Source organism: Erinaceus europaeus, chromosome 1 (genome assembly GCF_950295315.1).
Source record: "Erinaceus europaeus chromosome 1, mEriEur2.1, whole genome shotgun sequence".
Taxonomy (NCBI): Eukaryota; Metazoa; Chordata; class Mammalia; order Eulipotyphla; family Erinaceidae; genus Erinaceus; species Erinaceus europaeus.
In genome coordinates, this window is record NC_080162.1 from 33109614 (window position 1) to 33133767 (window position 24154).

Consider the following 24154-nt stretch of genomic DNA (forward strand, 5'->3'; position numbering starts at 1 on the left):
AAATAAGTCAGGACTATGCATAGACAATTCACTGAAGAGAAAAATTAACCAATACATAAATGAAACACGTCCACCAAGGAAATCATCTGGGACCGCAACAAGGCAGGACTAGAATGACTGCAGGAACCTACCTCATCACTGGTGAGTGCAAATACATGTGGCTCATGGACAGAGAGTTGCCTAGGGAGAGATTAAGTGGCTGGCAACAGTCTGTCAGTTTACCAGTTGAGGCACCTCCAGTCTGTTTTACCAACAAAAAGACAGCTGAAGGGAGGAGAGGACTCCCCTAAGACTCAAAATGTAACTGTGAGTCTCCATTGCTACTACCCTCAGAGGCTGGGGAGCTGGGGGGAGGCCTTGTGCTGACAATGGGGGACAGACAACTAACCAGGAAACTCAGGAGAGGATCTACACCTTGTTGGCCTAGTGGTGGGGCTGTGTGGTGGGAGCCTTTCCATGTTGTTCTCCTGATGAGAACACAGTGAACAGTTGCCTCAGAACCTACAGACTATAAACAGGACTTGTTTAGAAACTCACAGGGCCCAGCAGAGATTAAGAGATACTGAAAACAACAACAGAGACCTATGGGATGACTTTCAAAGAAGTAATATATGTATTATTGGCTTGCCAGAGGAAGAAAGAGAGGAAAGGGAAGAAAGCATTCTTCAGGACATAATAGCTGAGAACTTCTCTAGTCTAGACAGCATAAAAGACATAAAGGTTCAAGAAGCCCAGAGGGTCCCAAACAGAATTAACCCAGACTTAAAGACACCAAGACACATCATATTTAGAATGTAAAGGAATAAGGATAAAGAAAGGATCTTGAATGTTGCAAGAGAAAAACAACGAGTCACCTACAGAGGAAACCCCATAAGATTAGCAGCAGACTTCTCCACACAAACACTACAGGCCAGAAGAGAATGGCGTTATCTATCGATCTCTCAATGAGAAAGGCTTTCAACCAAGACTACTGTATCCTGCTAGACTGTCATTTAGACTAGATGGAGGCATAAAAACTTTCTCAGATAAGCAACAGTTGAAGGAATCAACTATCACCAAGCCTACCGTGAAAGAAGTTCTGAAAGGTCTCCTATAAACAATCAGATCACCATAAACATGCCATATATATCAGAACACTCTAAAAATCTACAATAATGGTATTAAAATATTTTCATTCTATAATATTAATAAATGTCAATGGCTTGAATTCACCTCTTAAAAGGCACAGAATAGGAAGGTGGATCAGTGAACACAACCCAACCATATGCTGTATGCAGGAATCCCACCTAACTCAACAAGACAAACACAGACTCAAAGTGAAAGGATGGAAAACTATCATACAAGCCAATGGACCACAAAAAAGGGTAGAAATAGCTAAGCTCAATCTGATACAATAGACCTTAAAATAAATAAAATTTAAAAAGATAGGGATGGACATTACGTAATGCCCAGAGGATCAGTCAATCAAGAGGTCTTAGTGATTATTAACATCTATGGACTCAATGAGAGGCCATCTAAATACATGAAACATCTACTGAAAGGGCTACAGCAATATATTAACAGCAACACAGTACTAGTAGGGGATGTCAGACCTTGCATGTCAGACCAGAAACAAAATATTGGCAGAACCCTTTTCCATGTAAATTTTAAAGGCATCTTTACTGAAACAAATCCAGTTACAAAAAAGAACTTGGATTGGGTCAGGTGTATTGCACCAAAGTAAAGGACTCTGGGGTAGGGGGGAAGGGTTCAGTTCCTGGGACATAATGGCAGAGGAGGACCTGGGGGAGTTGAATTGTTATGTGAACAAGGGTAGATAGCATAATGGTTATGTAAAGAGACTCTTATTCCTGAGGCTCCAAAGTCTCGGGTTCATGGTGAATTCACTTTTTTACCCCATCTTGGATGGAGCTCAAAGATATCATGTTAAGTGAGATAAGTCAGAAATGGATGAATATGGGATGATCTCACTCTCAGGCAAAGTTGAAAAACAAGATCAGAAGGGAAAACTCTTCGCAGAACTTGGACTGGAATTGGCGTATTGCACCAAAGTAAAAAAAAGACTCTGGGGTGGGTGGGTGGGAGGACACAGGTCCAAAAAGGATGACAGAGGACCTAGTGGGGGCTGTATTGTTATATGGAAAACTGGAAAATGTTATGCATGTACAAACTATTGTATTTACTGTCAAATATAAAACATTAATTCCCAAATATATAAATTTAAAATAATAATAATAATAGTAATAAATAAATAATGACAATAAGAAAAAAAGACTCTGGAGTTGGGGGGAGGGTTCGGGTCCTGAAACATGGTGGCAGATGAGGACCTAGTGGGGGTTGAATTGTTATGTGGAAAATTGGGAAATGTTATACATGTACAAACTGTTGTATTTTACTGCTGTTGACTATAAACCATTAATCCCCCAATGAATAAATTAAACAAGGAAAAAAAAAGGCTACCAGGAGCAATGGATTTCTAGTGCTAGCACCAAGCCCCAGCAATAACCCTGGAGACAAAAAAAAAAAAAAAAAAAAAGACAAACCAGGCCCTCAAATAGCATTGCTTTGTTCAATGTTGGCTGGGATTTCCTTCTGATTTATGTTATGATGGGACATTGAACAATATCACTTTACTCAAGGACCTTATCATCTGGTTATGAGGACTCCCATAGCAGTGCTGGACCCTCTGGCACTGGGTGCTACTACTCAGCCTTCCAAGGCCACGGGCTCCTGAGTATGGCACTCCAGACTCAGCTGGGTTCTCCAGTAGCTGTGCTTTGGACTTACCATTTAGGCGGGTGATGGTCCAGTTCTTGCGCACAGTGCTTGGGACAAAGGGCAGCTCAAAGACGTAGGGGCCAATGTTTGGGTCGATGTCGGTGTCGGCTGCAGTGATGTTGATGGTGTTCAGGCCGGGCTTCTCACAGATCTGAGCCTCCTTAGGCAGCAGCTCGGGGGCATTGTCATTGATGTCAATGAGATAGATCTGAAGGGTCCCAGTGCCACTGGCTGGGGGGACTCCTGGGGGAGGGCACACATGAAGTCATTCCTGGCTCTCCATGACCACACTTGCCAGTTATGGCCACCCAAAGTCCCATGCAGTGTGACCATGGATCTGTACAGGACAGGCTACACAAGATAGACCACACTGGACTGACAATACAGATCAGATGATACAGAACAGCAAAGCACTCCCAAATTTGCACCAGCACTTGTCACACCCCACTCACCTGCAGACAGGTATGAGCAGACACACAGGGCTCCTGCAGAGCTTTCCTGATAAGCACTGAGCTCAGAGCCATACTGGAGACCCTGATCCACCCCCCCTCCCTGACAAGGCCTCAGGGTTGTGCCTGTCCCCACCTGCCTGGCACCAGGCTTCCTAGAAGAATCTTCCCCAGCCTTTCCTGCCCCAGATGCTATAACCAGAGGACTGCTTGGTTTGGAAGCAACTGTCTGTGAGAAAGAGGGAGGGGGCTTCAGATACAGGCTCTCCCCATGCCCAGTTTACACAGCAGGAGTTGCACAATGTTCCTGCAGTCACTGGTCTGTGCTACTTTGGGGCCTTTGTACATGAGGCGTCCTCATTCTGACTCCCCTTCCTGCCCCACCGCCCCTCCTCTGCTCCTTCTCACACTCAGCTGCTCACTACCAAGCACCCCCCCCTGGAGGCTTCATGCTTCCTTCTACAGCCCTTTGTGGATTTCCTCCAGGTCTTCTCATCCCTGTCTTCTTACTGTCTACCCTGGGCAGAGCCTGCTGAGCTGTCCCCACCCTGCCCGCCATTCTGCATCTGGGGCCTTGCTACTGCCTTCCTGGGGATTGAACCTTGGGTGCACAGCTTCTCCCATATTCCTGCCCTGGGCCCTTGTCTTCAGGATTCAGGCCACTGGCCTGATTGGAAACCACAGGGGTCTTATTATTGGGGGATTGTCCAAGCTTCAGGAGCTGCTGAGATACCCCAGGTCATAGGTGTGCTGGGCAGTTCAGGAAACAGGGATAAACCACCAAGGGCCTCTCCACACCCAATGTGCCATCCCTGTAAGGTGTGTGTGTGGGGGGGTCTGTTGCTGATGAGTGTTAGAGCTGATAGGTAAAGGGTCAGGCAGAGTCGAGGAAACTGGGCCTTGAGGGAGGTTGAGGTCCCTCACTTCATGTTGACCCCTGCTCCCCAACTCTTGTCTCTCAGCCCGGCCTCTCTGGGGAACCCTTAGGAACCCTTTGAGGCATGGGTAGCCTCCCTCAGGCTCCCTCTATAGATCCCACAGTACTGGTGTTCCCACACACCATTGTCAGCTGCTAGGAAGGTGGCCTCATAGACGTTGTTTTTGATGTAGATGGATTCTCGGTCGAGCACAGCAGCTGTGGTGATCTGGCCATTGGTGGCGTTAATGTGCAGCCAGTTAGCAGGGTCTGACAGCTTGGAGTACCTGTGCAGGGAGAGGTGTGGAGGTGGGAAGTGCCCAAGGCCTTCAACCCCTCTGGCCTGGGGCACTAGCCTGGATGCTGGGTTCTCCTGGTGGGGTTTCCCCTCTGCCTTATAGGGGGTGCTCTATGGTGGGATGGTGACAGTAGCAACAGCCTGCAAGGTCACATTGTCACAAGGAACCCAGGAGGTAAATGCTGGTGAGGAGACATGTCTGGAGCATGTAAGAGACTGGAGTGTGGAGAATGTGAAGCCAAGACTAGACCTTGCCGAGCCCAGACACACCTGTACCTTCTCACCTGGGAGTCAGGAAAACCTCATGACTCTCCTCTGTCAGAGGGACACCTGGTGACCTCACATGCACTCCCAGGACCTGGGATTCTGTCCTTCCTGCCTGGGGAGACACCCTGGGCATGGACTGAACTCCTCTCAGAGACTCTCAGGGGTGTGGATTTGTCAGGCTCTTCTGTGTGGGACACGGGGAGGACCTGCTCAGGAATAGGAGGGGCCCACCTCACGGCTTGCTGCATGAAGCGGTCAGGGTCGATTGCGGAAAACGTGGTCAGCACAGTGCCTGTGGGCACACCCTCCTCCAGGCGGATCAGCTTGTGGTTGGAGGGGAAGTAGGGGGCCTCGTTGATGTCCATGACCGAGATAGTGACCCCCGCTGTGGACTGGAAGGACATCTGGATGCCACTGGCCAGGGGTGCCTGGTTGGACACCATGACAGTCAGCATGAAGGCTCTGTTTAGCTCGTAGTCGACGGCCTGCAGTGAGAGAGGTTGGGTCTGCAGAAAGAGTTTGAGGCACCCTGAGCCATACTGGCCTGTTTGTGCGCTATGGGGTGGCAGTAGCTGGGCTCCTTGGGGCTACCCCAAGCTCTAGCAGGGTACCCTCCACAGCCCAGGGTTCTGCTCTCACCACATCCTGGAGCCCTGCTCATCCTGCCCCTGGCAGCCCGGCGTCCTGCTTTGTCTACCCAGGTATGCCTCACTGGACAGTGGGTGGATGGATGGCCCCTCAAACATAGGTCCCCTTGACTAGAAGTGATCATGCTCAGTGAACTAAGTAAAGCAGTGAAAGACTGGATGATTTCACCAGTGTGTGGAATACAGATAACCAAAGCAAACTTACAAAAATAGTTTTTAACACTTATTTATGTATATATTTTAAAATTATCTTTTTTTTTGCCTCCAGGGTTATTGCTGGGGCTCAGTGCCTGCACCATGAATCCACTGCTCCTGGAGGCCATTTCCCCCCCTTTGTTGCCCTTGTTGTTGTAGCCTTGTTGTGGTTATTATTGTTATTGTTGATGTCATTTGTTGTTGGATAGGGCAAAGAGAAATGGAGAGAGGGGAAGACAGAGAGGGGGAGAGAAAGACAGACACCTTCAGACCTGCTTTACCGCCTGTGAAGTGACTCCCCTGCAGGTGGGGAGCCGGGGGCTCGAACTGGGATCCTTAACACCGGTCCTTGCACTTTGTGCCACGTGTGCTTAACCCACTGCGCTACTGCCCGAGCCCCTAAAATTATCTTATTTATTGGATAGAGACAGACAGAAACTGAGAGGAGGGAGGAGATAGCGAGGGAGAGAGAAAGACACCGCAGCACTGCTTTACCACTTGCAAAGCTTTCCCCCTGTAGGTGGGGGCAGGGGGCCTGAACCCGGGTTTTGTGCATTGTAACATGTGCACTCAATCAGGTGCACCACCACCTGGCTCCTTATATTTATTATTTTTTATTTTATTACCAGAGCACTGCTCAGCTCTGGCTTATGATGCTGTGGGGGATTGAACCTGGGATTTTGGAGCTTCAAGCATGAAAATATTTTTTCATAACCACCATACTATCTCCCCAACCTTGCAAACAAGAAAAAGAAAAAAATCAACCAAACTCTTTCTCTGACTTTGTGAGAACGATGGTGGTTATCAGAGGGAAGGGCAGGGGGTAGAGAGACTTGGTGGTGGGTATGGTGAATTGTGTACAAACACCACATATGAAGCTATACCCATGAGATTTTATAACTCTTCAAGCCCATGCCAACTCTCTAATAATGAAAGAGTTAAGTCCACCTGGAGCCTGTTAGGATCTTGCAGTTATAACTAACTGAGCTATCTCAAGATGAGGTTGCTGTAGATTGAGGAGGGGCCCCAAGTCCAAGGACAGTGCTTGTGCAGGGGCTGGAGAGTCCAGGGGCTTGGCAGCCTGAGCCAAGGCAGCCAGGGGTCACCAAGGTGGCAGATGCCAGAGAGACAGGAGGAGCAGCTTGATTTCAGGTTTCTGTCCTCCAGTAGACACCACAATTCTGTTTTGTGTTTTTTTGAATTGCCGCTAGGATTATTATTGGGACTCAGTGCCTGCATGATGAATCCACTGCTGTCAGTGGCCATTCCCACTGCTCCACTTTTTTTTGTTGTTGTTCTTTTTATTTGATAGGACAAAGAGAAACAGGGTGGGAGAGGGGAGATAGATAGGGAGGGAGAAATAGAGACACTTGCAGCACCACTTCATTGCTCCTTAAGTTTCCCACCTGTAGGTGGGAACTGAGGGCTTGAAGCTGGGTCCTTGTACATGGTAATGTGTGTACTAAACCAGGTGTGCAACTATCTGGCTCTGATAATCCTGTTTATTATTATTATTATATTTTATTGTCACCAGGTTATTGCTGGGGCTGTCTGCAGAATAAACCCACTGCTCAGGCTGGCCATTTTTTCCTCCCCCCTTTCTCTTTTTATTTGATAGGGTAGATATTGAGAAAGAAGGTAGGGAAAGATAGAGAGGGAGAGAGAAAAAAAGATACCTGTGGCCCTGCTTCACTGTCTGTGAAGCTCTCTCTCTGGAGGTGGGGAGCAGAGGCTCAAACCCAGTACATGGTAATATGTGCTTAACCAGGTTAATATGTGCACTACTGCCTGGCCCGTAAATCTGTTGTTTTAAGTTCCCTAGCAGCCTCTGTGCTAACATTAAGTCACACCCTCCTGGGGGTGCTAAGACTTCAACTGGTAAATACTAGCAAATTTCTGTAGCCTGCATTTCACCTCCTCTTCTTCTTCCTCTTTCTGTGTGAGTGTGGGAGCCAGCAGAGTACCACTCCATCACATGCAGAGCCATGGAACTAACCCAGGGCTGCATGCACATTAAAGGATATACTCAGTCACTAAGTCTCCTCCCTGGCTTGAGAAATCTTTGTGTGTGTGTGTGTGTGTGTGTTTCCAGGGTTATTGCTGGGGCTCGGTACCTGCACTATGAATCCACTGCTTCTGGAGGCTATTTTCCCCCTTTTGTTGCCCTTGTTATTTATTGTTGTTGTTATTATTATTGTTATTGCCATCATTGTTGCTGCATAGGACAGAGAGAAATTAAGAGAGGAGGGGAAGACAGAGAAGGGGAGAAAAAGATAGACACCTGCAGATCTGCTTCACTGCCTGTAAAGTGACTCCCCACTGCAGGTGAGGAGCTCAAACCGGCATCCTTATGCCGGTCCATGTGCTTTGCGCCATGTGCGCTTAACCCACTGTGCTACCTACTGCCTGGCCCCCTTGAGAAATCTTAAACTCTTTAGGTCTTGCTGTTGTTAGTAATCTCAGATTTTTAATTTTTTTTTTTTTGCCTCCAGGGTTATCATTGGGGCTCAGTGGCCCTCCTCAATCGCTATCGAACAGGCCATGGCCGGTGTGCTGCTATGTTCCATCGCTGGGGAGCCAGAGATGACCCGAACTGCCCCTGCGGCTACAGACAGACTATGACCCACATAGTCAACGACTGATTCAAAGGAGGTCTCGAAACTTTACATCAGGCTCAACCTGACGCTGTTGACTGGCTACGGAAAAAGGGCAAACGCTAGAAGAAGAAGTGCCTGTACTACGAATCCACTACTCCTGGGGCCACTTTTTTTTCATTGTTGTTCTTGTTGGATAGGACAGAGAGAGTTTGAGAGAGGAGGAGGAGACAGAGAGATTGAGAGAAAGATAGATACCTGCAGACCTGCTTCAGTGCTTGTGAAGTGACCACACTGCAGGTGTGTCACTTATGCCAGCCCTAGCATTTCACACTATGTGTACTTAACCTGGTGCACTACTGACTGACCCCCAGATTTTAAAATTTTAAGCTTTTTATGTACATTGCATGAAAAATTAAGTAAGGATTTACAGTATCCTTAGGAACCAAGATTTTCAGTGTCAGAGATGAGATCCAAGTGTAAAATCAATGAAGTTAAGTGGAAAGTCTTTTGATTTTCAGTATATGTGCTGCCAAAGCAAGCACGTCTTTTGATTTTCAATGTGAACTGATGATCTGAATCAGTGAAGTCAATGGAGATACTTTAAGCATGTGCTTTGACATGTCCTTTCTGTTCTTCCCCCAATAATGTCCAGAACAACAGTGGTCAGCATCACTGAGCACTTCCTATGCCCAGATACTGGTTTCTAAACACCATTCCTCACTAGAGAACTGGCTGGTCTAGATGAGAGGCAACAAATCCCCCAGGTGAACCTGGGTGTCTGCTTGATGATGATTCAGAAGGCTGTCAAGAATAGTCCACTTATGGTGGGAGGACCCAGAAAAAGCTGAAGCAGATGCCCATCAGCTCCATCAGAGCCTATGCCACCACTGACCAAAACACATTGCATGCATATATCTGCATAGATTCTTAATGATAATGGGTAACAGGAATCCCTTACAGAATGCCTTTTATCACAGTGGCTGGGTGATTAATAGCCTCCAAAGGTTATCTAGGCCTTGCTCTCTGGATCATGTGGTTTTGCTACTTCCCTGGCAAAAGAGACTTTGGGAGATATGATCAAGTTAAGAGTCTTGAGATGATGGGGCTGAACCCTAAGTCACAAGGCAAGACAGTGGGCACAACAGATGTCTGGCAGTGTGAAGAATGAAGCAAAGGTGCTTCAGGCTCTGAAGATGGAGAAGGGTCCATGAGACCAGGAGCACAGCAGCTCTCAGAACAGTAGAAACAGAGCAGGCAGAGCATCAGAAGGAGCCTGCCCTGGCCAGTACCTTGGTTTCCACCCTGTGAAACTGATTTGGGGTTTCTGATTTCTATCTGTTGTGTCGAACTGCCCAGCTTGTCACTGGGCAATTGTGGATTCAAAGCAAAGAAGGAAGCTGGTATCTTACTTTATTATTTTATTTGCTGGAGACTGTATTTATGTTCATACTCAGTGACTTAAAACAACATAGGCTCTGAAGTTGAGAAGTTAAAAAAAATCAGTGTCACTGGGCCACACCTGGATAGGAATGGATTCCCTTGAAGTTCTTGCTGTTCCAGATTCTTGGAGGTCCCTGTTCTGGCCCTTTCTCTACCCTCAGAGCTACCCTCACCATGACCTCTCCGTCTCTCTCCTGTCTTTACTTCATTCTCACATCACCTTGGACTCTGACCCCCTGCCACTGGCTTGGAAGAGTCCTGTCACCGCCTGGGGTCCACTTGAGTCATGAAGGGTCATTTACATCTTAAGGTCAAACCACACATGAAAAGCCCCACATACCTAAAGTTCAGGGCAATAGTACCTGGGCATCTTTGACACTAAGACCAGCCTTACAGAGTGACCACAGAGGCTACTTCAGGAGGGAAGGCAGAAGAATTCCAGCAGGAAATGATGGAATTTAAAAAGCACCATTTTGTACCTCTAATGAGGATATTAATTTGGATGATGACATTAGTAAATGGTAAAACAACAGATGGGGCTTGATGGAAAACTGCGTCTTTGCAGGTACAAAGCGTCACACAGCAGATGGCTGGCTGGCCATGAGGGGTAAAAGCCATTTACAATGAAGGGGACAGGCTGCTTCTATGTGGGCTCCCTGGCTAGATGCCAAGAACGGGCCACTCAGACACCATGAGCTTCCTGAATGTTGCTCACCTCCATCACAAGGCTCTTCCCTGTATACAGCCCTCAGGTCTAAACCCTTTCAGGAAGTAGGGGTGGGAGGGAGGAACAAGACCTAACTTGAGAAAGCAACTGGACACACTGGTACCTGGATTCTTTACTGCCCACTGACCCTGTGTCTATAACAGATCAAAGGTGAGTAGAATATTCTAGATGACCAGAGACATAAAAAGAGAGTCAAGAGTCATAAAAACCACATGCATTGTGGGGCCTTTTTAGAACCAACTTTGAAAATCATCTGGCAAAGAGACTGCTCTGGGGAAATGAGAGATTGCACCTCTTTGAGGATAACTTGGTAATACAAAGGAAGGCCACACAGCTGAGTCTGTCAGGTGCGGCACTATGTTGCAAAGCATATTTGTGAGTTGATACATACTGACATACTTAGAGTGGAGGATCATGAGGCCTGGGAATAAAAATACTTACCTCAGCAAAAAATGCAGAAGCTACATGCTACTGACTGAAGCCCAGTGGCAACAAGGCTGTATGTAGTGACTCTTACTCCCAGGCCTGCTAGAACTTCCCTATCAACTGTTAACATACTCTTGGTTAGAGAGGAATGATCTGCTTATGAAAGTGGTCTTTGCTGTTGTCACCCATGGCTGCTGGTGCACACAACAGTGGCCACACCGCTCTGAGTATACCCAGCTGGTCTATCTGTGTGCTGAATCAGACCCTAGGCCTCCTCTGAGGCCCATAGCTACTCAGCACTTGACTTTGTGAGCCTTAAAAACCATACTGGGTTCCTCAAATGTATAGCTTCTCAGCTACTGCTATGAAATGAGTTTTTTTAAAATATATTTTTTGTTGCCTTTTTTATTGTTGTAGTTATTGCTGTTGTTATTGATGTCGTCATTATTGGATAGGACAGAGAGAAATGGAGAGAGGAGGGGAAGACAGAGAGGGAGAGAGAAAGATAGACACCTGCAGACCTGCTTCACTGCTTGTGAAGTGACTCCCATGCAGGTGGGGAGCTGGGGGCTTGAACTGGGATCCTTAAGCTGGTCCTTGTGCTTCGTGCCACATGCGCTTAATCCAATGTGAAATGAGGCTTTAAGTCCAAAGAGAAGGAATTTAAAAATTAGTACATTATAGCACCAGAGGGACCTTGGAAAAATCTTTCTGAAGTCCAATCTTGTCCTGCAGGCATGGGGGAGTTGCCAATCCTACCTCTCAGGATCTTGGGGAACCCTTATCTCGATGTGGTCTCCTTGCCTGTAGAAGGAACAGGGGTCCCTGAAAATCTCTGGAGCCCCAGTGGGGCACCATATCTCTGTGTGGTGCACAGCCTGCTCTGGAGGAGGCATCCTTCCCTGTAGTTTCTTTCTTTTTTTCAAATTAATTAATTAATTAATTATTTATTTATTCCATTTTGTTGCTCTTGTTGTTTTATTGTTGTTTTGTTATTGATGTCGTCATTGTAGGATAGGACAGAGAGAAATGGAGAGAGGAGGGGAAGACAGAGAGGGGGAGAGAAAGAGAGACACCCGCAGACCTGTTTCACCACCTGTGAAGCGACTCCCCTGCAGGTGGGGAGCTGGGGGCTAGAACTGGGATCCTTAAGCTGGCCCTTGCGTCTTGTACCACATGTGCTTAACCCACTGCTCTACTGCCTGACCCCCCCCCCCATAGTTTCTAAATGCCCCCACCCCATTTCCTCTCTGAGGACTCAAGGTGTGGGTTGTACCTTGCATCTCTGCTCCTCACTGCTTATCACAGGATCTGTCTTGGTTCCTGAGTGAGCTTTACCCCTCAGGGGTGCAGGGGACCAGGGGATGGGAGAGGATGGTGCTTGTGTATATATACGGGGCCTCACACAAACATATTTTCACCACTCTGGGCCACTTTTTTATTCAGATAGGAATAGGGAGAAGGAGAGGGAGGGAAGGAAGGAGGCAGAGGGGAGAGAGAGAGGAGAGAACCATAGCATTGAAGCTTCCTCTGGTATCACAGTACCTCCCACAGGGTGCTCCAGTTTGAACCAGGGTCATAGACACAGCAGGGCAGGTGCCCTACCTGGAGAGTTCTTTCTTTCTTTTTTAAAATAATAATTTCTTAAAAATTTAAAATTATCTTTACTTATTGGATAGAGACAGCCAGAAATTGAGAGGGTAGGGGGAGATAGAGAAGGAGAGAGAAAGAGACATCTGCAGACCTGCTTCACCACTCGCAAAGCTTTCCTCTTGCAAGTGGGGACCAGGAGCTTGAAGCTGGGTCCTTGCACATTGTAACATGTGTGGTCAACCAGTCGTACCACCACCCAGCCTCCCTGGAGAGCTATTTCTATGGTCCTTGAGGATTCCCTTGCCTACCAGCATTGCCAAACACCCAGTGTGCACATGTGCATGTTTGTGGAGGGGACTTTCACCCACAGGTGCCAGCCTGGCAGGACCCTCATGGCTTCAAGAGCCCACCATGCTGGCCAGGCACACAATACAGAGTAGCCAGACTGTCCTCACCAGAAAGAAAGATCCAGCAAGGACTGGAATCTGTGGTGTCTGTCCCTCGACAGCAGATGCATTCAGCATCCAGCACCCACATGTAGTTTTTCAGTGCCCAGGGCTGGAATCCCCTGCCCTGTTGGCTGGGGTGGAGGTGCCTCCTATATTCTGCTGACTCATAAAGCACAGGTAGTCTCTGAATGGCCAGAGAAAGGGATCTTTCTCCCATGTTTATGGCTCTTGTCCCTGAAGGACGTGGAATAATGCCACATGCCATGCATTAAAAATTGTGTCACTGATCTGAACGAGGACACCATCCAGAAAAACTATTATGGCCCATAAAAGTCTGTAGGAGGAGAAAATAAAACATATCTGTAATGGAGAAATCAATAGGTAATTTGCTCTAACAGTTTCAATTAGAGAGGCTGCACACACTCTCTGCCACTCAGTTGCCACCTCACCTTTAGCCGTTGTCAAAGGCTAGGGGTGAGGGGCAGGGTGTGATGGCAAGGAGTAGAGCTCAGTGCAGGTCAGGGCAGGCTGGGGAGGCTCCAGGTGATCAAGTGCAAAGAGCTCCAGGCACAGAGCACAAGTACACAGAGCACAGGTACATAGAGCACAGAGAGATGAAGCAGAGGTTCACAGAAGGGCAGGTTCATAGAGCACCAGGCACAGCACACAAAATCTCCAGTCCACAGAGCACAGAGAGCACCAGGAACATCACACTAGGGTTCATCAAACTCAGCAACATGGACCCTAAATGCAGGTTGCCTGGGGCCAGGATCCACCCAGTCCAGGGTGAATCTCCCTCTGCCCACAGAGAATATAAAGTTCACAGCCTCAGCTGGAATGCCTAATCTAAATAAACAAGGCTTCAGATTTGACTCAGTTTATAGGAAATACAGGGCAACTGCAAGGTACTCAAAAAAGAAATGCTTCTTCATGACTATGTTGGGCTAATCTCAGGAAGGCAAGGATGGTTTAACGTTAGAACACCTGAACTACAATGCAACCAGTGTCACTATGCCATGTTATGCTGCCACTACCTTTTTGCTTTGGGTTGTATCCAGAGATGGCAAGCCTGAGATTCAACCTTCCAATGCAAATGCTCTGGTGAGACCTTTTCCAACATGTTGGACTACCCAGTTTCATTTAAGATGACACTCTCTCCAACAAAGTTATAGATCCTAGACATAGGCTAAGGCCTAGGGGACAGGGTACATGTATACATGTATCCATAAGTTAGGAGCAACTATATACCTTAAAATGAAAGTGCTTAATAGTCCTCTGTAATTAGATTTAGAACTGTTTAGCTCAGCAATCTAGTATAAAGGCCCAAAGAAGGCACCATAAACTTTCTCATCAAATATTTATTGTTTAGGCTTAGACACCCTCCTTTCCACCTCCTACTTCACTTCCCTCAATTACTTTATCTACTCAACTAATTACAAAAAAGAAAGTAAGAAATATCTTGTAATTTCTTTTGACAGCAAAGCATTATTATCACCCTTGATAATCTTTAGAAGAAACACTGTACACAGTTGGCCAAGAGATAGACTGGCAAATATATTTATCAACTAAAGGAAAATTATTGTCTCTATGAAACCTTTATTTGAATCATCAAACAAGTAAATGGAGTAAAGCTTGAGGTTGGCTTAGACCCCACTAAAATTCTAGGTGTATTTCCTCCCTAATTTGAGGTCAGGCTCCATAAATCATTTTTAAAATTCTTTTATTTTTAGTATTTTTATTTATTTGATAGAGACAGCCAGAAATTGAAAGGAAGGAGGAAATAGAGAGCAACAGAGCTTCACTACTTGTGAAGATTTCCCCCTGAAAATGGGGACTGGAGGCATGAACCCTGGGTCCTTGCACACTGTGTGCATTCAACCAGGTGTGCCACCACCTGGCCCTGACCCCATAACTCTAATACCAGTTTGTATACAACAGATGATGTTCAACACTTTAACAACTGGGAGAAAGCCTAAGTTTGTCAAGTAAAGAAGGGCTACAAAAGCTGGAAAAGGGCAGAGAATGGCTCACTTAATGATAGCCTGGTCACTGCCAGGGCACCCTATCACCAGGGGCCCTAATCTTTGGATTCCCTCATAGATTCAGTGGGCATAAACTTCTAATAGATCCTTCTCTCCACCATCACTGGTCACTTTCATCAGGAATGTCATTATAGATGACATCAATAAGGCCCTCTTGTGGGTTTCTTTACTATTAACTACCATTGATAAGGACTTCCCCACTCTCCAAAGGGAGGCTGTGTCATCCTCCTCTGCCACTTGAGGAAGACTGGTCCTTAAATTAATACACCCGAGAATGTTTCCAGCTGTGACCATGGACTGTGAGCTCAGACTGATAGGGACTCAGAGGTTATACAGGCTCCTGTGCTAAATATGAATAGATATGAGCCCTTGGTCAGATCAACATAGTACATAGTTAACTTCATTTATGTATTTTCTTCAAGTTTGGGAGCTACTCTCTTCTTTCTAGTCCTTTATTTATTATTATTATTTATTTATTCTATTTTTTTATTTTTATTTTTATTTTTTTTCTTTTTTCTTTTTCTTTTTTTTTTCTTTCTAGTCCTATTCTCAACTCTGACACCATCTTCCCAGACAACATTTTTACTTTACCTGCAGGTTAGCTATCAAGCTTCAGCAACAATTACCAAAGTCATGGGCCCCTAAATACCTAAAATAGACTTCCTAGCTTCTTTCCACCCTAAAATCCCTATTCCCATATGCTCTATTTCTACTTTATGGTTCCTGTTCATTAAACATTTTGCCCCACTTTATATCTTACTGCATTTTAGCCACCAAGTTTCAGATGCTATTACAATTTCGTCCTAAATGCTCTGGGCAGATGAACTCACCAATATGTCCTGGAACCTCACCTCTCTAGAGCCCTGCCCCACTAGGGAAAGACAGAAATAGGCTGGGAATATGGATTAATCTGCCAGTGCTGATTTCCAATGAAGAATCAATTTTAGAAGCCATACCTACCTTCTGCACAACAAAAAGAATTTTGGTTCATACTCCCAGAGGGGTAAATGTTAGGAGATGACCAGAGGGCTCTGAACTCCAATGCCATCAGAACCCAGAGAGAGAAGTGGGGGTTGGGCAGGGGAAAGGAAGGACACTCAGAAGTAGTAGATGTGACTTAGAAAGGAAGAGAAGGCAGGATTATAGAAAAAATGGGCAAGTATATATAAACATAGATAGGTATAGAAATAACAGTCAACTCATATCTGTGATTTTGGGAGGACTACTGCAGTTTCCAATGGAGGGAATGGGGACACAGAACTCTAGTTGTGGGAAAGGTATAGAGTTATACACCTGCCACCTTATAATTTTGTAGATCAATATTAAATCACTAATGAAAAAAGAAATTCTGAACTAATAGGTTAAGTGGGGTAGGACGTTCAGGGAGCATGGGGGGCACATGGCCACTCTGTGTGCAGGCTGTCTCTGAGGTTCAGCCTTGCCTTGGGCATTGGGTGGCAGGCACTTCCCTAGCATTATTTCTATCCCATGTGCCCCAGGGCACGTGGTGGGGGCAGACCTTAGGATGACACAGTGGGAAGTGAGGAGAGCACCTACCTTCACCACAGTGACCATGCCCTCGTTGGTGACAGGGTCTGTGCGGATGCTGAAATGACCTGAGGGGTCCCCACTGATGATGCGGTAGACGGCGTTCCAGTTTGGTGAGTGGGGCTGATCCCGGTCCATCACGGTGAGGTTTGCCACTACTATCTCCACTCGGTTTTCAGGAACTTCCCCAGCATACTGCAATGGGTCAGAAGAGAAAAGTCAGAGGTCATGTGGGAGCTGGCGAGGTTGGGAGTCCTGCAAGGTACCCTCTAACTGACCTCACTACTCATTCTACCTCCACACCTGCTACTCTGCTAACCCTTGTTCTGCTGTCAGAGTACAAGGATATAACTTTTGTTTTGTTTGTTTATTTGCTTTCTTTTTTTTCTTCTTGACTCTAGGGTTTTCCTCTTTTTGCAGATTAAAAAAATTTTTTTTTTGTTTCTTCTTCTTCTTCTTCTTCTTTTTTTTTTAAAGATACTCGTAAGTGATAAAGAAGGAGAGGAGAGGAGCCACAACACGAGTTCACCACTCTTGAACCTTCCCCTGTGTAGGCGCTCCCATATGGCGGCCTGCGCCTCCAAATGGGGCCTTATGCCAGGTATAGTATGCGCTCTACCGGGTGAGCTATTGCCCCGCCCCTTGCTTTGTTTCTTTATCAGCTATATGAGTGAAATCACATGGTATTTATCATCTCTGACTTATTTCACTTCACATACTCTCTTGACATTTCATCTACATTGTTGTGCATGGTGGTATTTCATCACTTTTATGGCTGAGTAGCATTTCACTTAGTATATACCACATCTCTTTTTTAGATTTTTTAAAGAATTATCATTATTTATTTATTGAATAGAGACAGCCAAAAACCAAGAGGGGAGGGGGTGACAGAGAGGGAGAGAGACAGAGAGACACCTGCAACACTGCTTCACCACTCGCAAAGTTTTCCCTTTGCAGGTGGGGATCGGGGGCTCAAACTCAGGTTCTTGCATGTTGTGACATGTGCACTCAACCAGGTGCACCCCACCCAGCCCTGTTATACCACATCTTCTCTATCCACTCATCTTCAGGGCCAAGGTTGCAGGTGTGGGACTGCGTGGTGTCCCTATCAAGGTCTGCACACACAAGCCCAGCATCTTAAAAGACGTGAGCACTGGAGAGAAGGTCTCCAAGGAGAAAATTTGGCTAGTGAGGACATTAGGGTGGACGCACCCCCTCCCCCCCTCACAAATCACCTTTAAACCTTCTGTGGCCCCATCTTCTCCTGCTGTGGGTACAAAAGTATTCAACAATGGTGACACCATCTTATTTTCAGCACCTGATATTTGTGCTCATAATCCAGAGGTCTCCTCCCCCCAGCTGCTGAGCCAGTGTAGGGTCCTGGGTATAACATGGCCACGGCTTGAATGCAGGGACTTGATTCTCCAGGACATAAGAAGGCTGAAGACCACAGCAGCCAGGGTGGCATGATGTCTTGGTGATATAGGCCTAGCTTCTTCCTTTCCCATCCCCTGTGTCAGGACATACCCGCTCAGGCTGCCATGACATGTAATGAGACAGAAGGACGGTCATGCCAGCATCCTGCCCAATTCCCAGTGCTACCTTGAGTACAGCCCTGCAGAAAGATAGAGGGTGTGGAAGACCAGAGGTTCTGTGTGCAGAGTCATGCTGCTGGTGAAGAGAGAGCTTCGCTTAGAAGCCTGTGCAGGCTTAGAGACACACCATTTATGGGCATCCACACTAGGTGTGGGGTGAGGGACACCAGCTAGTGGACGATGCTGCTAAGGTAAAGCTGCCACAGACGTATAGACAGTCAACAAGGAATGAATGGATGAGCGAAGGAGCATGCAGAAAGTGGAGGGAGGGGGCTGGGTGCTGGTGCACCTGGTTGAGAGCACATGTTATAATGTGCAAGGACCTGGGTTTGAACCCCGGTCCCCACCTGCAGGGGGAGAGCTTTGCGAGTGGTGAAGCAGTGCTACAGGTGTCTCTCTTTCCCTCTCCCTCTCCATAGCCCTCTTACCCTCTTGATTTCTGGCTGTCTATATCCAATTAATAAAGATAATAAATAAATAAATAAATAAATAGAAGAATGGAGCAATGTGGCTTTATTGTAAATGCAGGAAACAGATTGCTTATTTCTCCCCTGCTGGAGCCACATCTGCAATTCTGGACAAAGACACAGTGGAGGTGGCCTGCTGAGTCTGGGTGGGAAGAGATTCTGCTACTACTGCAGGTAAGAGCTTGCTGTCTATATTTCATGCCTCCTGGACTGGCCACTCGCACCAAGAACCAGAGCAAAGGAGGCTCTTCTTGTCACCTGGCACATACAGCTGGCAAAGCCTGATACCATCACTTTGTTTGGAGGAGGAATTGTGAATTTATCTAGAGCAGGCTCTTGTGGGTGGTGTATTTGGGGCCTTGAGTGATGGTTCCACTCAGTAGCAAAGAAGCTTTCTTAGGATTCAGGCAGGAAGGGTGCTCTTGAAAACTGAGAGCTGATGGCAGTCACAGCTGTCTATTCTATGCAGTCCAGCATCTCCACAGTCTTCTGCCGGTGACCCTGGGGCCTGGGTTGTGTGTTCATAGGGGAGGAGTTATCTCTTCCTGCCTCCCTTTCTTTGTAGATGTGTGAGTAAGTTTATTGGAAGAGTCAATATTAATTCATGCAAGTTTAATAAAGGACCACAAAGAAGGGATTTAAGCTGGTAAACCTGGCTCCGGACTTTCTTATTAACCTTCCCCTTGCCGTGATGAGTTGTTAATTCCATCTTTTCAGGCTTTCAGGCACCGAGATGTGCCCCATGGGATGCAAGGCGGCTATTCAGGAGAGAAGGAATCTCGAGAGTGTCTGGAAGGGACTTGCGCATGCAGGTGGTAATTCAGGATTCAAACGTGTCCCTGTCCTGAGGGGCAGAGGTGGGCTTTGTCTCTGTGCCAGCTTGATAGCATGACCCCAGTCTCCCAGGGAAGGCCACATGAGCTCTGAGGAGGGTTTGGGTAAGAAGAAAGGTTGGGAGAAACTCTGAGCTGGACTGAGTGGACCAGAAGGACAAGCCTGCCCACAGGACACCCCCAGCGCTTCTCAGTCCCTGTGCTGGGGAGGAAAGCCCATTTGCTGAGCCTGTGGCTCAGATGATACCACAGCCTCCATTCATCTAAAGAACGGGGACCCCAGAGTAGGTGATGAGATGTAAGGTCACATCTGTTAAGTGTGGAGGGGTGGGGGCCTAAGCTTAGCCCTATGACCACCCCCCCCCCACTGGCCTGGCTGCTGGCTTTCTGCAATGTGCACCTAATCCAGCTCTGCTCATCCCTTCTCTCCATCTGGCCGGTGGTCATGGCAGGTAGGTGGTGGGGTGCCCACAGCCTGGAAGCCCATATGGATGAGTAGTTCAAAATGCTGCTGCTCTTCCTTGGACCAAGTCCTCTGTGGCCCTGATTCTAGAACACTAGCAGCATGGCAGCTCTGTGTCATCACTCAAGCCACTGATTTTCTCTGAAAGTTCATCTTCCACGCCAATCAGTAAGACATCTTTCAGGTCTTCAAGGCCTTTGAAACACCTCTGTGCTGGCATGTACTTCCTGCTGGTCTAGGTGAGTTCATGAACTCTAGGGAGGCCTTCTGGCTAGGAGGGCACTCAGAACCTCACCGTGGTGACTTGCTTCTATTATTTATTTGTAAGCTACTCTACTACCCCCACTGATTTTTTTCCCTTTTTTTTTTGTCGTTGGAAAAGTTATGGTGATTTGCTATCATACAAAAGCAGAATAAGAAAATAAACAAAACAAAACACACACACACACACACAAAAGGGGTAAGACTTCATGCTCACACCTATGATTCACATACCGCCATGAGTTCTCTCTCTGTCATCTAGGATGGGTTGATGGCCTTGCTTTACACCTGCTCACCATAGAGCAGAATCAGTGAGCAGGAATATGGTCCTGCCACTCCTCCCCTGTAGCCAGCAAGAACTTTCACTGATGTTCATGATGTTGCAGAACCGTCATGGGTCCAGTGAAGACTCACCTTCCTTCACCTCAATGTCCCTCCAGAGCAGGAAACTAAAGTGTGTTGCCCCTGGAACATGGTCTGCAGCTGGTGACCTAGGACCATCTGTCCCTCCCCCCAGCAGAACCCTACGCTGAGATAGAGTTGCTGAGCAGGGAACCAAGAACCAACATCATGGACTCATCCTTATGGGTGCAGGGAGGAAAATAACTTTTAATTAACACTTAAGAATAGGAGCCAGATCATGCAAATACTCTGCATCTCTCCAGCTTCTGTTGATTGTTCTTGATTAAGCTTGATAAAAATAGCTGAGCAATGGGGGTGTGTGGCCAGCCCTGCCTCACCTGTTCTCACTGTGCCGGGCAGTGTATAAGGGGCTGTGCCTGACACCTTTCTTGGGGGACATGGCATAGGTCACTCTAATATGAGTTTAGAACCCAAGGCCACCACATTGCTGCTGCTTCTTTTTAGATAGAAACAGAAAAGGCAGAGAGAGAGGGAGAGAGAGAGAGAGAGAGAGAGAGAGAGAGGGAGACCACAGCACCAAAGCTTTCTTCATTGTAATGGGGGGTCAGCCTCGAACCTGGGTTATGCACATGGCAAAGTAGCACACTACCCAAGAGAGCTATTTAACCAACCCCACCACATTTCCTCCCTCCCTTCCTCCCTCTCTTACTTCCTCCCTCCCTCCCTTCCTCCCTCCCTCCCTCCCTTCCTCCCTCCCTTCCTTCCCTTCCTTCCTTCCCTTCCTTCCTTCCTTCCTTCCTTCCTTCCTTCCTTCCTTCCTTCCCTCCCTTCCTTCCTTCCTTCCTTCCTTTTTGCTTCCTTCTTCCTTCCTTTCCCTCTATCTTTCATTCTTCTTTTTTTAGTATTAGATAGGGACAGAGAGAAATTGAGAGGGGAGGGGGAGACAGAGAGTGAAAGAGAAAGAGAGACACCTGCAGCCCTGCTTCACCATTGTGAAGCTTCTACCCTGCAGGTGGGGACCAGGGGCTTGAACCTAGGTCCCTGTGCATTATCATGTGTGTGCTTAACCAGCCGAGCCACCTGCCTCCCCACATTTCTATTCCTCTCCTCACAACTTCTTTGTGAATTACAAGTTAGTTCTTCCTTCCCACTCTTCTTTTGCCACACAGGAGAGAAGCTGGAGCACCATCCCAGTACATTTGGTGCCAGGGACCAAACTGGGAACCTCAGAGATTGAACTTTGACCCTCTGTCAGTTGAGCCACTTCTTCAGTTTTGTTTATTACTTTTTCCATATAAAGAGACAGAGAGGAAGAGACACCATAGCACTGTGCCATCACCCATGCAGCAACCCTGTCTAGTGCTGTCCTTGTCAGGTGCCAAGACTTTGAGCCCAGGGCCTTCTACTTGACAAGGCAGGAGCCCCACCAATTACTTCTGAATCAAAGTTGAAAAAAAAACCCAGAAGATCTGTCAGGACCCGTGGTGGAAAGGCCTTCAAGGTGGAACACAAGTTCCAGCAGAACTACCCAAAACAGTGAGAGAGAAGCAAGCTGGAAGCCAGCCACTCGTGTGTCCAGGGAGACTATTTCTCAAGGGAAAAGCCATCCTTGCTTTGGAAATGGTCATGGTCATTCCCCTACATGTCAATTACCTAACTGAAAAATGCAAATTAATATTTATAAAAGAGAAAACGCTTAAACGAAGAAGGGAGATATAGAAATTTGCTCAAGTTGAAAATGAGAACATAGAACCAAAGAGGATACTGGGGGAGGAGCTGGTGTGACCTCATGTTGCAGGATAGGGTTGCTGCTGCTGCCACCCGGAGGGAGCTCCACAGGCTGACAGCAGGACCAGGGTGCCCTGGGAATGGCTTTCTTGCCCCTGCCTGGGCTCAGCAGATGGGTTCTGGGCGCCAGGTTACCTTGGCCTGTCAGGTTCTGTAGGGGTTGGGGGTAGGTGGTGCCCCCCTCCCCCCCAGAGTGTTGCTGTGACGGGTAAGCTAGGCCATGCATCAACATGGACCCCAACTGTGCTTGGCCACAGCATGTACTCCTGTCATTGTCACAGAGGGTGTACTGAGTAAGAGGAGACCCAAAGGCAGTTGGTGTGAGTGTGACCCAGTGGGGGATCAAGGCCTGGGCATCATCATTCTTCTGGAGTCCTCAGGAAGCAGCTGCTGCCCCCCCCCCCCCTTCTTGCACGCTGCTCCCTCCACACTGCCATCTGCCAGAAGTCCACTAGGCGGCACTGTGTATCCATGGCCAAGCTAGCCTCCTGGGAACCTGTGTTTTCCTCAGCCCATTGGGGCCTAGACTTGGGACTGAGGAGATATGGTACTGAATGTGGGGACTCAGGGGTGTGGGATGTGCAGAATTTGGGACTTGGGGAATGTGGGGATTCAGGATGAGGCACATGGAGTACTGGGGATGGAGAGGCAGGCTGAGGAGCTCCTGGGACACTGTGGTGGGGGGTCATGATGAGGGACTTTGGCCTGTGAGATGTCTTCATGCCAGACAACTTGCCTACCAGGAGAAGGAGGGGTCCCTTTTCTGTGCTCCTGCCTCACCCTGTCCCTCCTTTTGCTGTCCTCCTTATTTCTGGGCACAGTCTCATCTATGTAGGATATTGTATACATATGGCTCCATCTCCTATAAGCTGTGCAGTTTGGGGTAAGTAACTTAACGTCTATGAGCTGCCACATCCTCCTCCGTCACTGGGCCTCACCTTCCCGGGGTGGGGGGGGGTGGATTAGAGATTGACTAGGAGCCCTGGTAGCCCTCTGGTGGCAAGTGGACAGGATGAAGTCCAGAGAAAGTGACCTGAGATCACCCAAGTCCCAATTAGTGCAAGGCTAGTCACAGCCCCCTGACTGTGCCTGAGGGGGAAAAGTCCCAGTGTGCCCCCATACCTCTTTTCCCTTCACACTCACAGGGGCTGTGGAGGGCCACCCAGTCTTCCTGCTTGGACCAGCTAGGTCCCTTTCCAAGGCCTCATATGGACACCCCTGGTGGCCCTCAAGCACACAGCTGTGTTCTGTGCTGGTGCCTCCTCAGGTGGTGGAGACATCAGCCTCTCTGCAGAGTCCCGGACCCTGGCCTGTTCCTTTCCAATCGGAAAGCATGTTTAGCATTCTCTCAAGCATCAGCCAGAGGTCAGTATCAGGGTGTTTGTCACTGGGCTAGATGGAGCATAGGTACTCACTATCCCTGCTCCCAGAGGTCATTCCCTCCAGCCTCTCTCCCACTGAAGACATGTGATGGTGCCACTCCCACGTCCCCTCCCGCTGCAGCCTCTGTCACATGGTCAGACCCTCCCATCAAAACCACAGGAAGAAGCAACATTAACGCTGTGACCACTGGGCAGCCACACACCACTGTGGGGAATGAGGTACTCACCGTACTTGCTGTGAATTCTGGCGGGTTGTCATTCACGTCTGTCACGGAGATAATGGCTGTGGCTGTGTTTGAGAGGCCATAGTTCAGGTTTCCTTCCATGTCTGTGGCCTGAACAATGACTGTGTACTGGTGAACTTTCTAGAAGGGGAAAGTGAGTTGGAGAGAACAGCATATCAGTCTGGATTTACTGGCCAAAGTGTACTTTCTGCTGCCGGGGGTGGGGGACACTGTGCCTGCGTCCTCAGCAAACATCACCTTGTGGGGACGTCCCCTCCACTGGTGGGTGGTTGTGCGTGCTACAGGAGGGGGCTGGCTGTGCTTGCATCCCAGTGCCACCAGTTCCAATGGGTACAGAGCACATGTGGTGCCAAGACACAAAAAGAGGCCTGGGCTGTACCATATT

The 24154-nt window shown here is 47.7% G+C and overlaps 1 protein-coding gene across 1 annotated transcript in view; it reads right to left on the reverse strand.

Moving 5' to 3' along the window:
- CDH4 (cadherin 4) overlaps positions 1 to 24154 on the reverse strand; it is a 572130-nt gene that overhangs the window by 10763 nt on the left and 537213 nt on the right. The window contains exons 8-12 of the mRNA XM_060180138.1: positions 23752 to 23889; positions 16382 to 16567; positions 4940 to 5193; positions 4288 to 4430; positions 2788 to 3021 (exon numbers count right to left, since the gene is read on the reverse strand). Of these exons, the coding sequence (XP_060036121.1) occupies positions 2788 to 3021; positions 4288 to 4430; positions 4940 to 5193; positions 16382 to 16567; positions 23752 to 23889 (955 nt within the window). The remainder of the gene's footprint in view (positions 1 to 2787; positions 3022 to 4287; positions 4431 to 4939; positions 5194 to 16381; positions 16568 to 23751; positions 23890 to 24154) is intronic.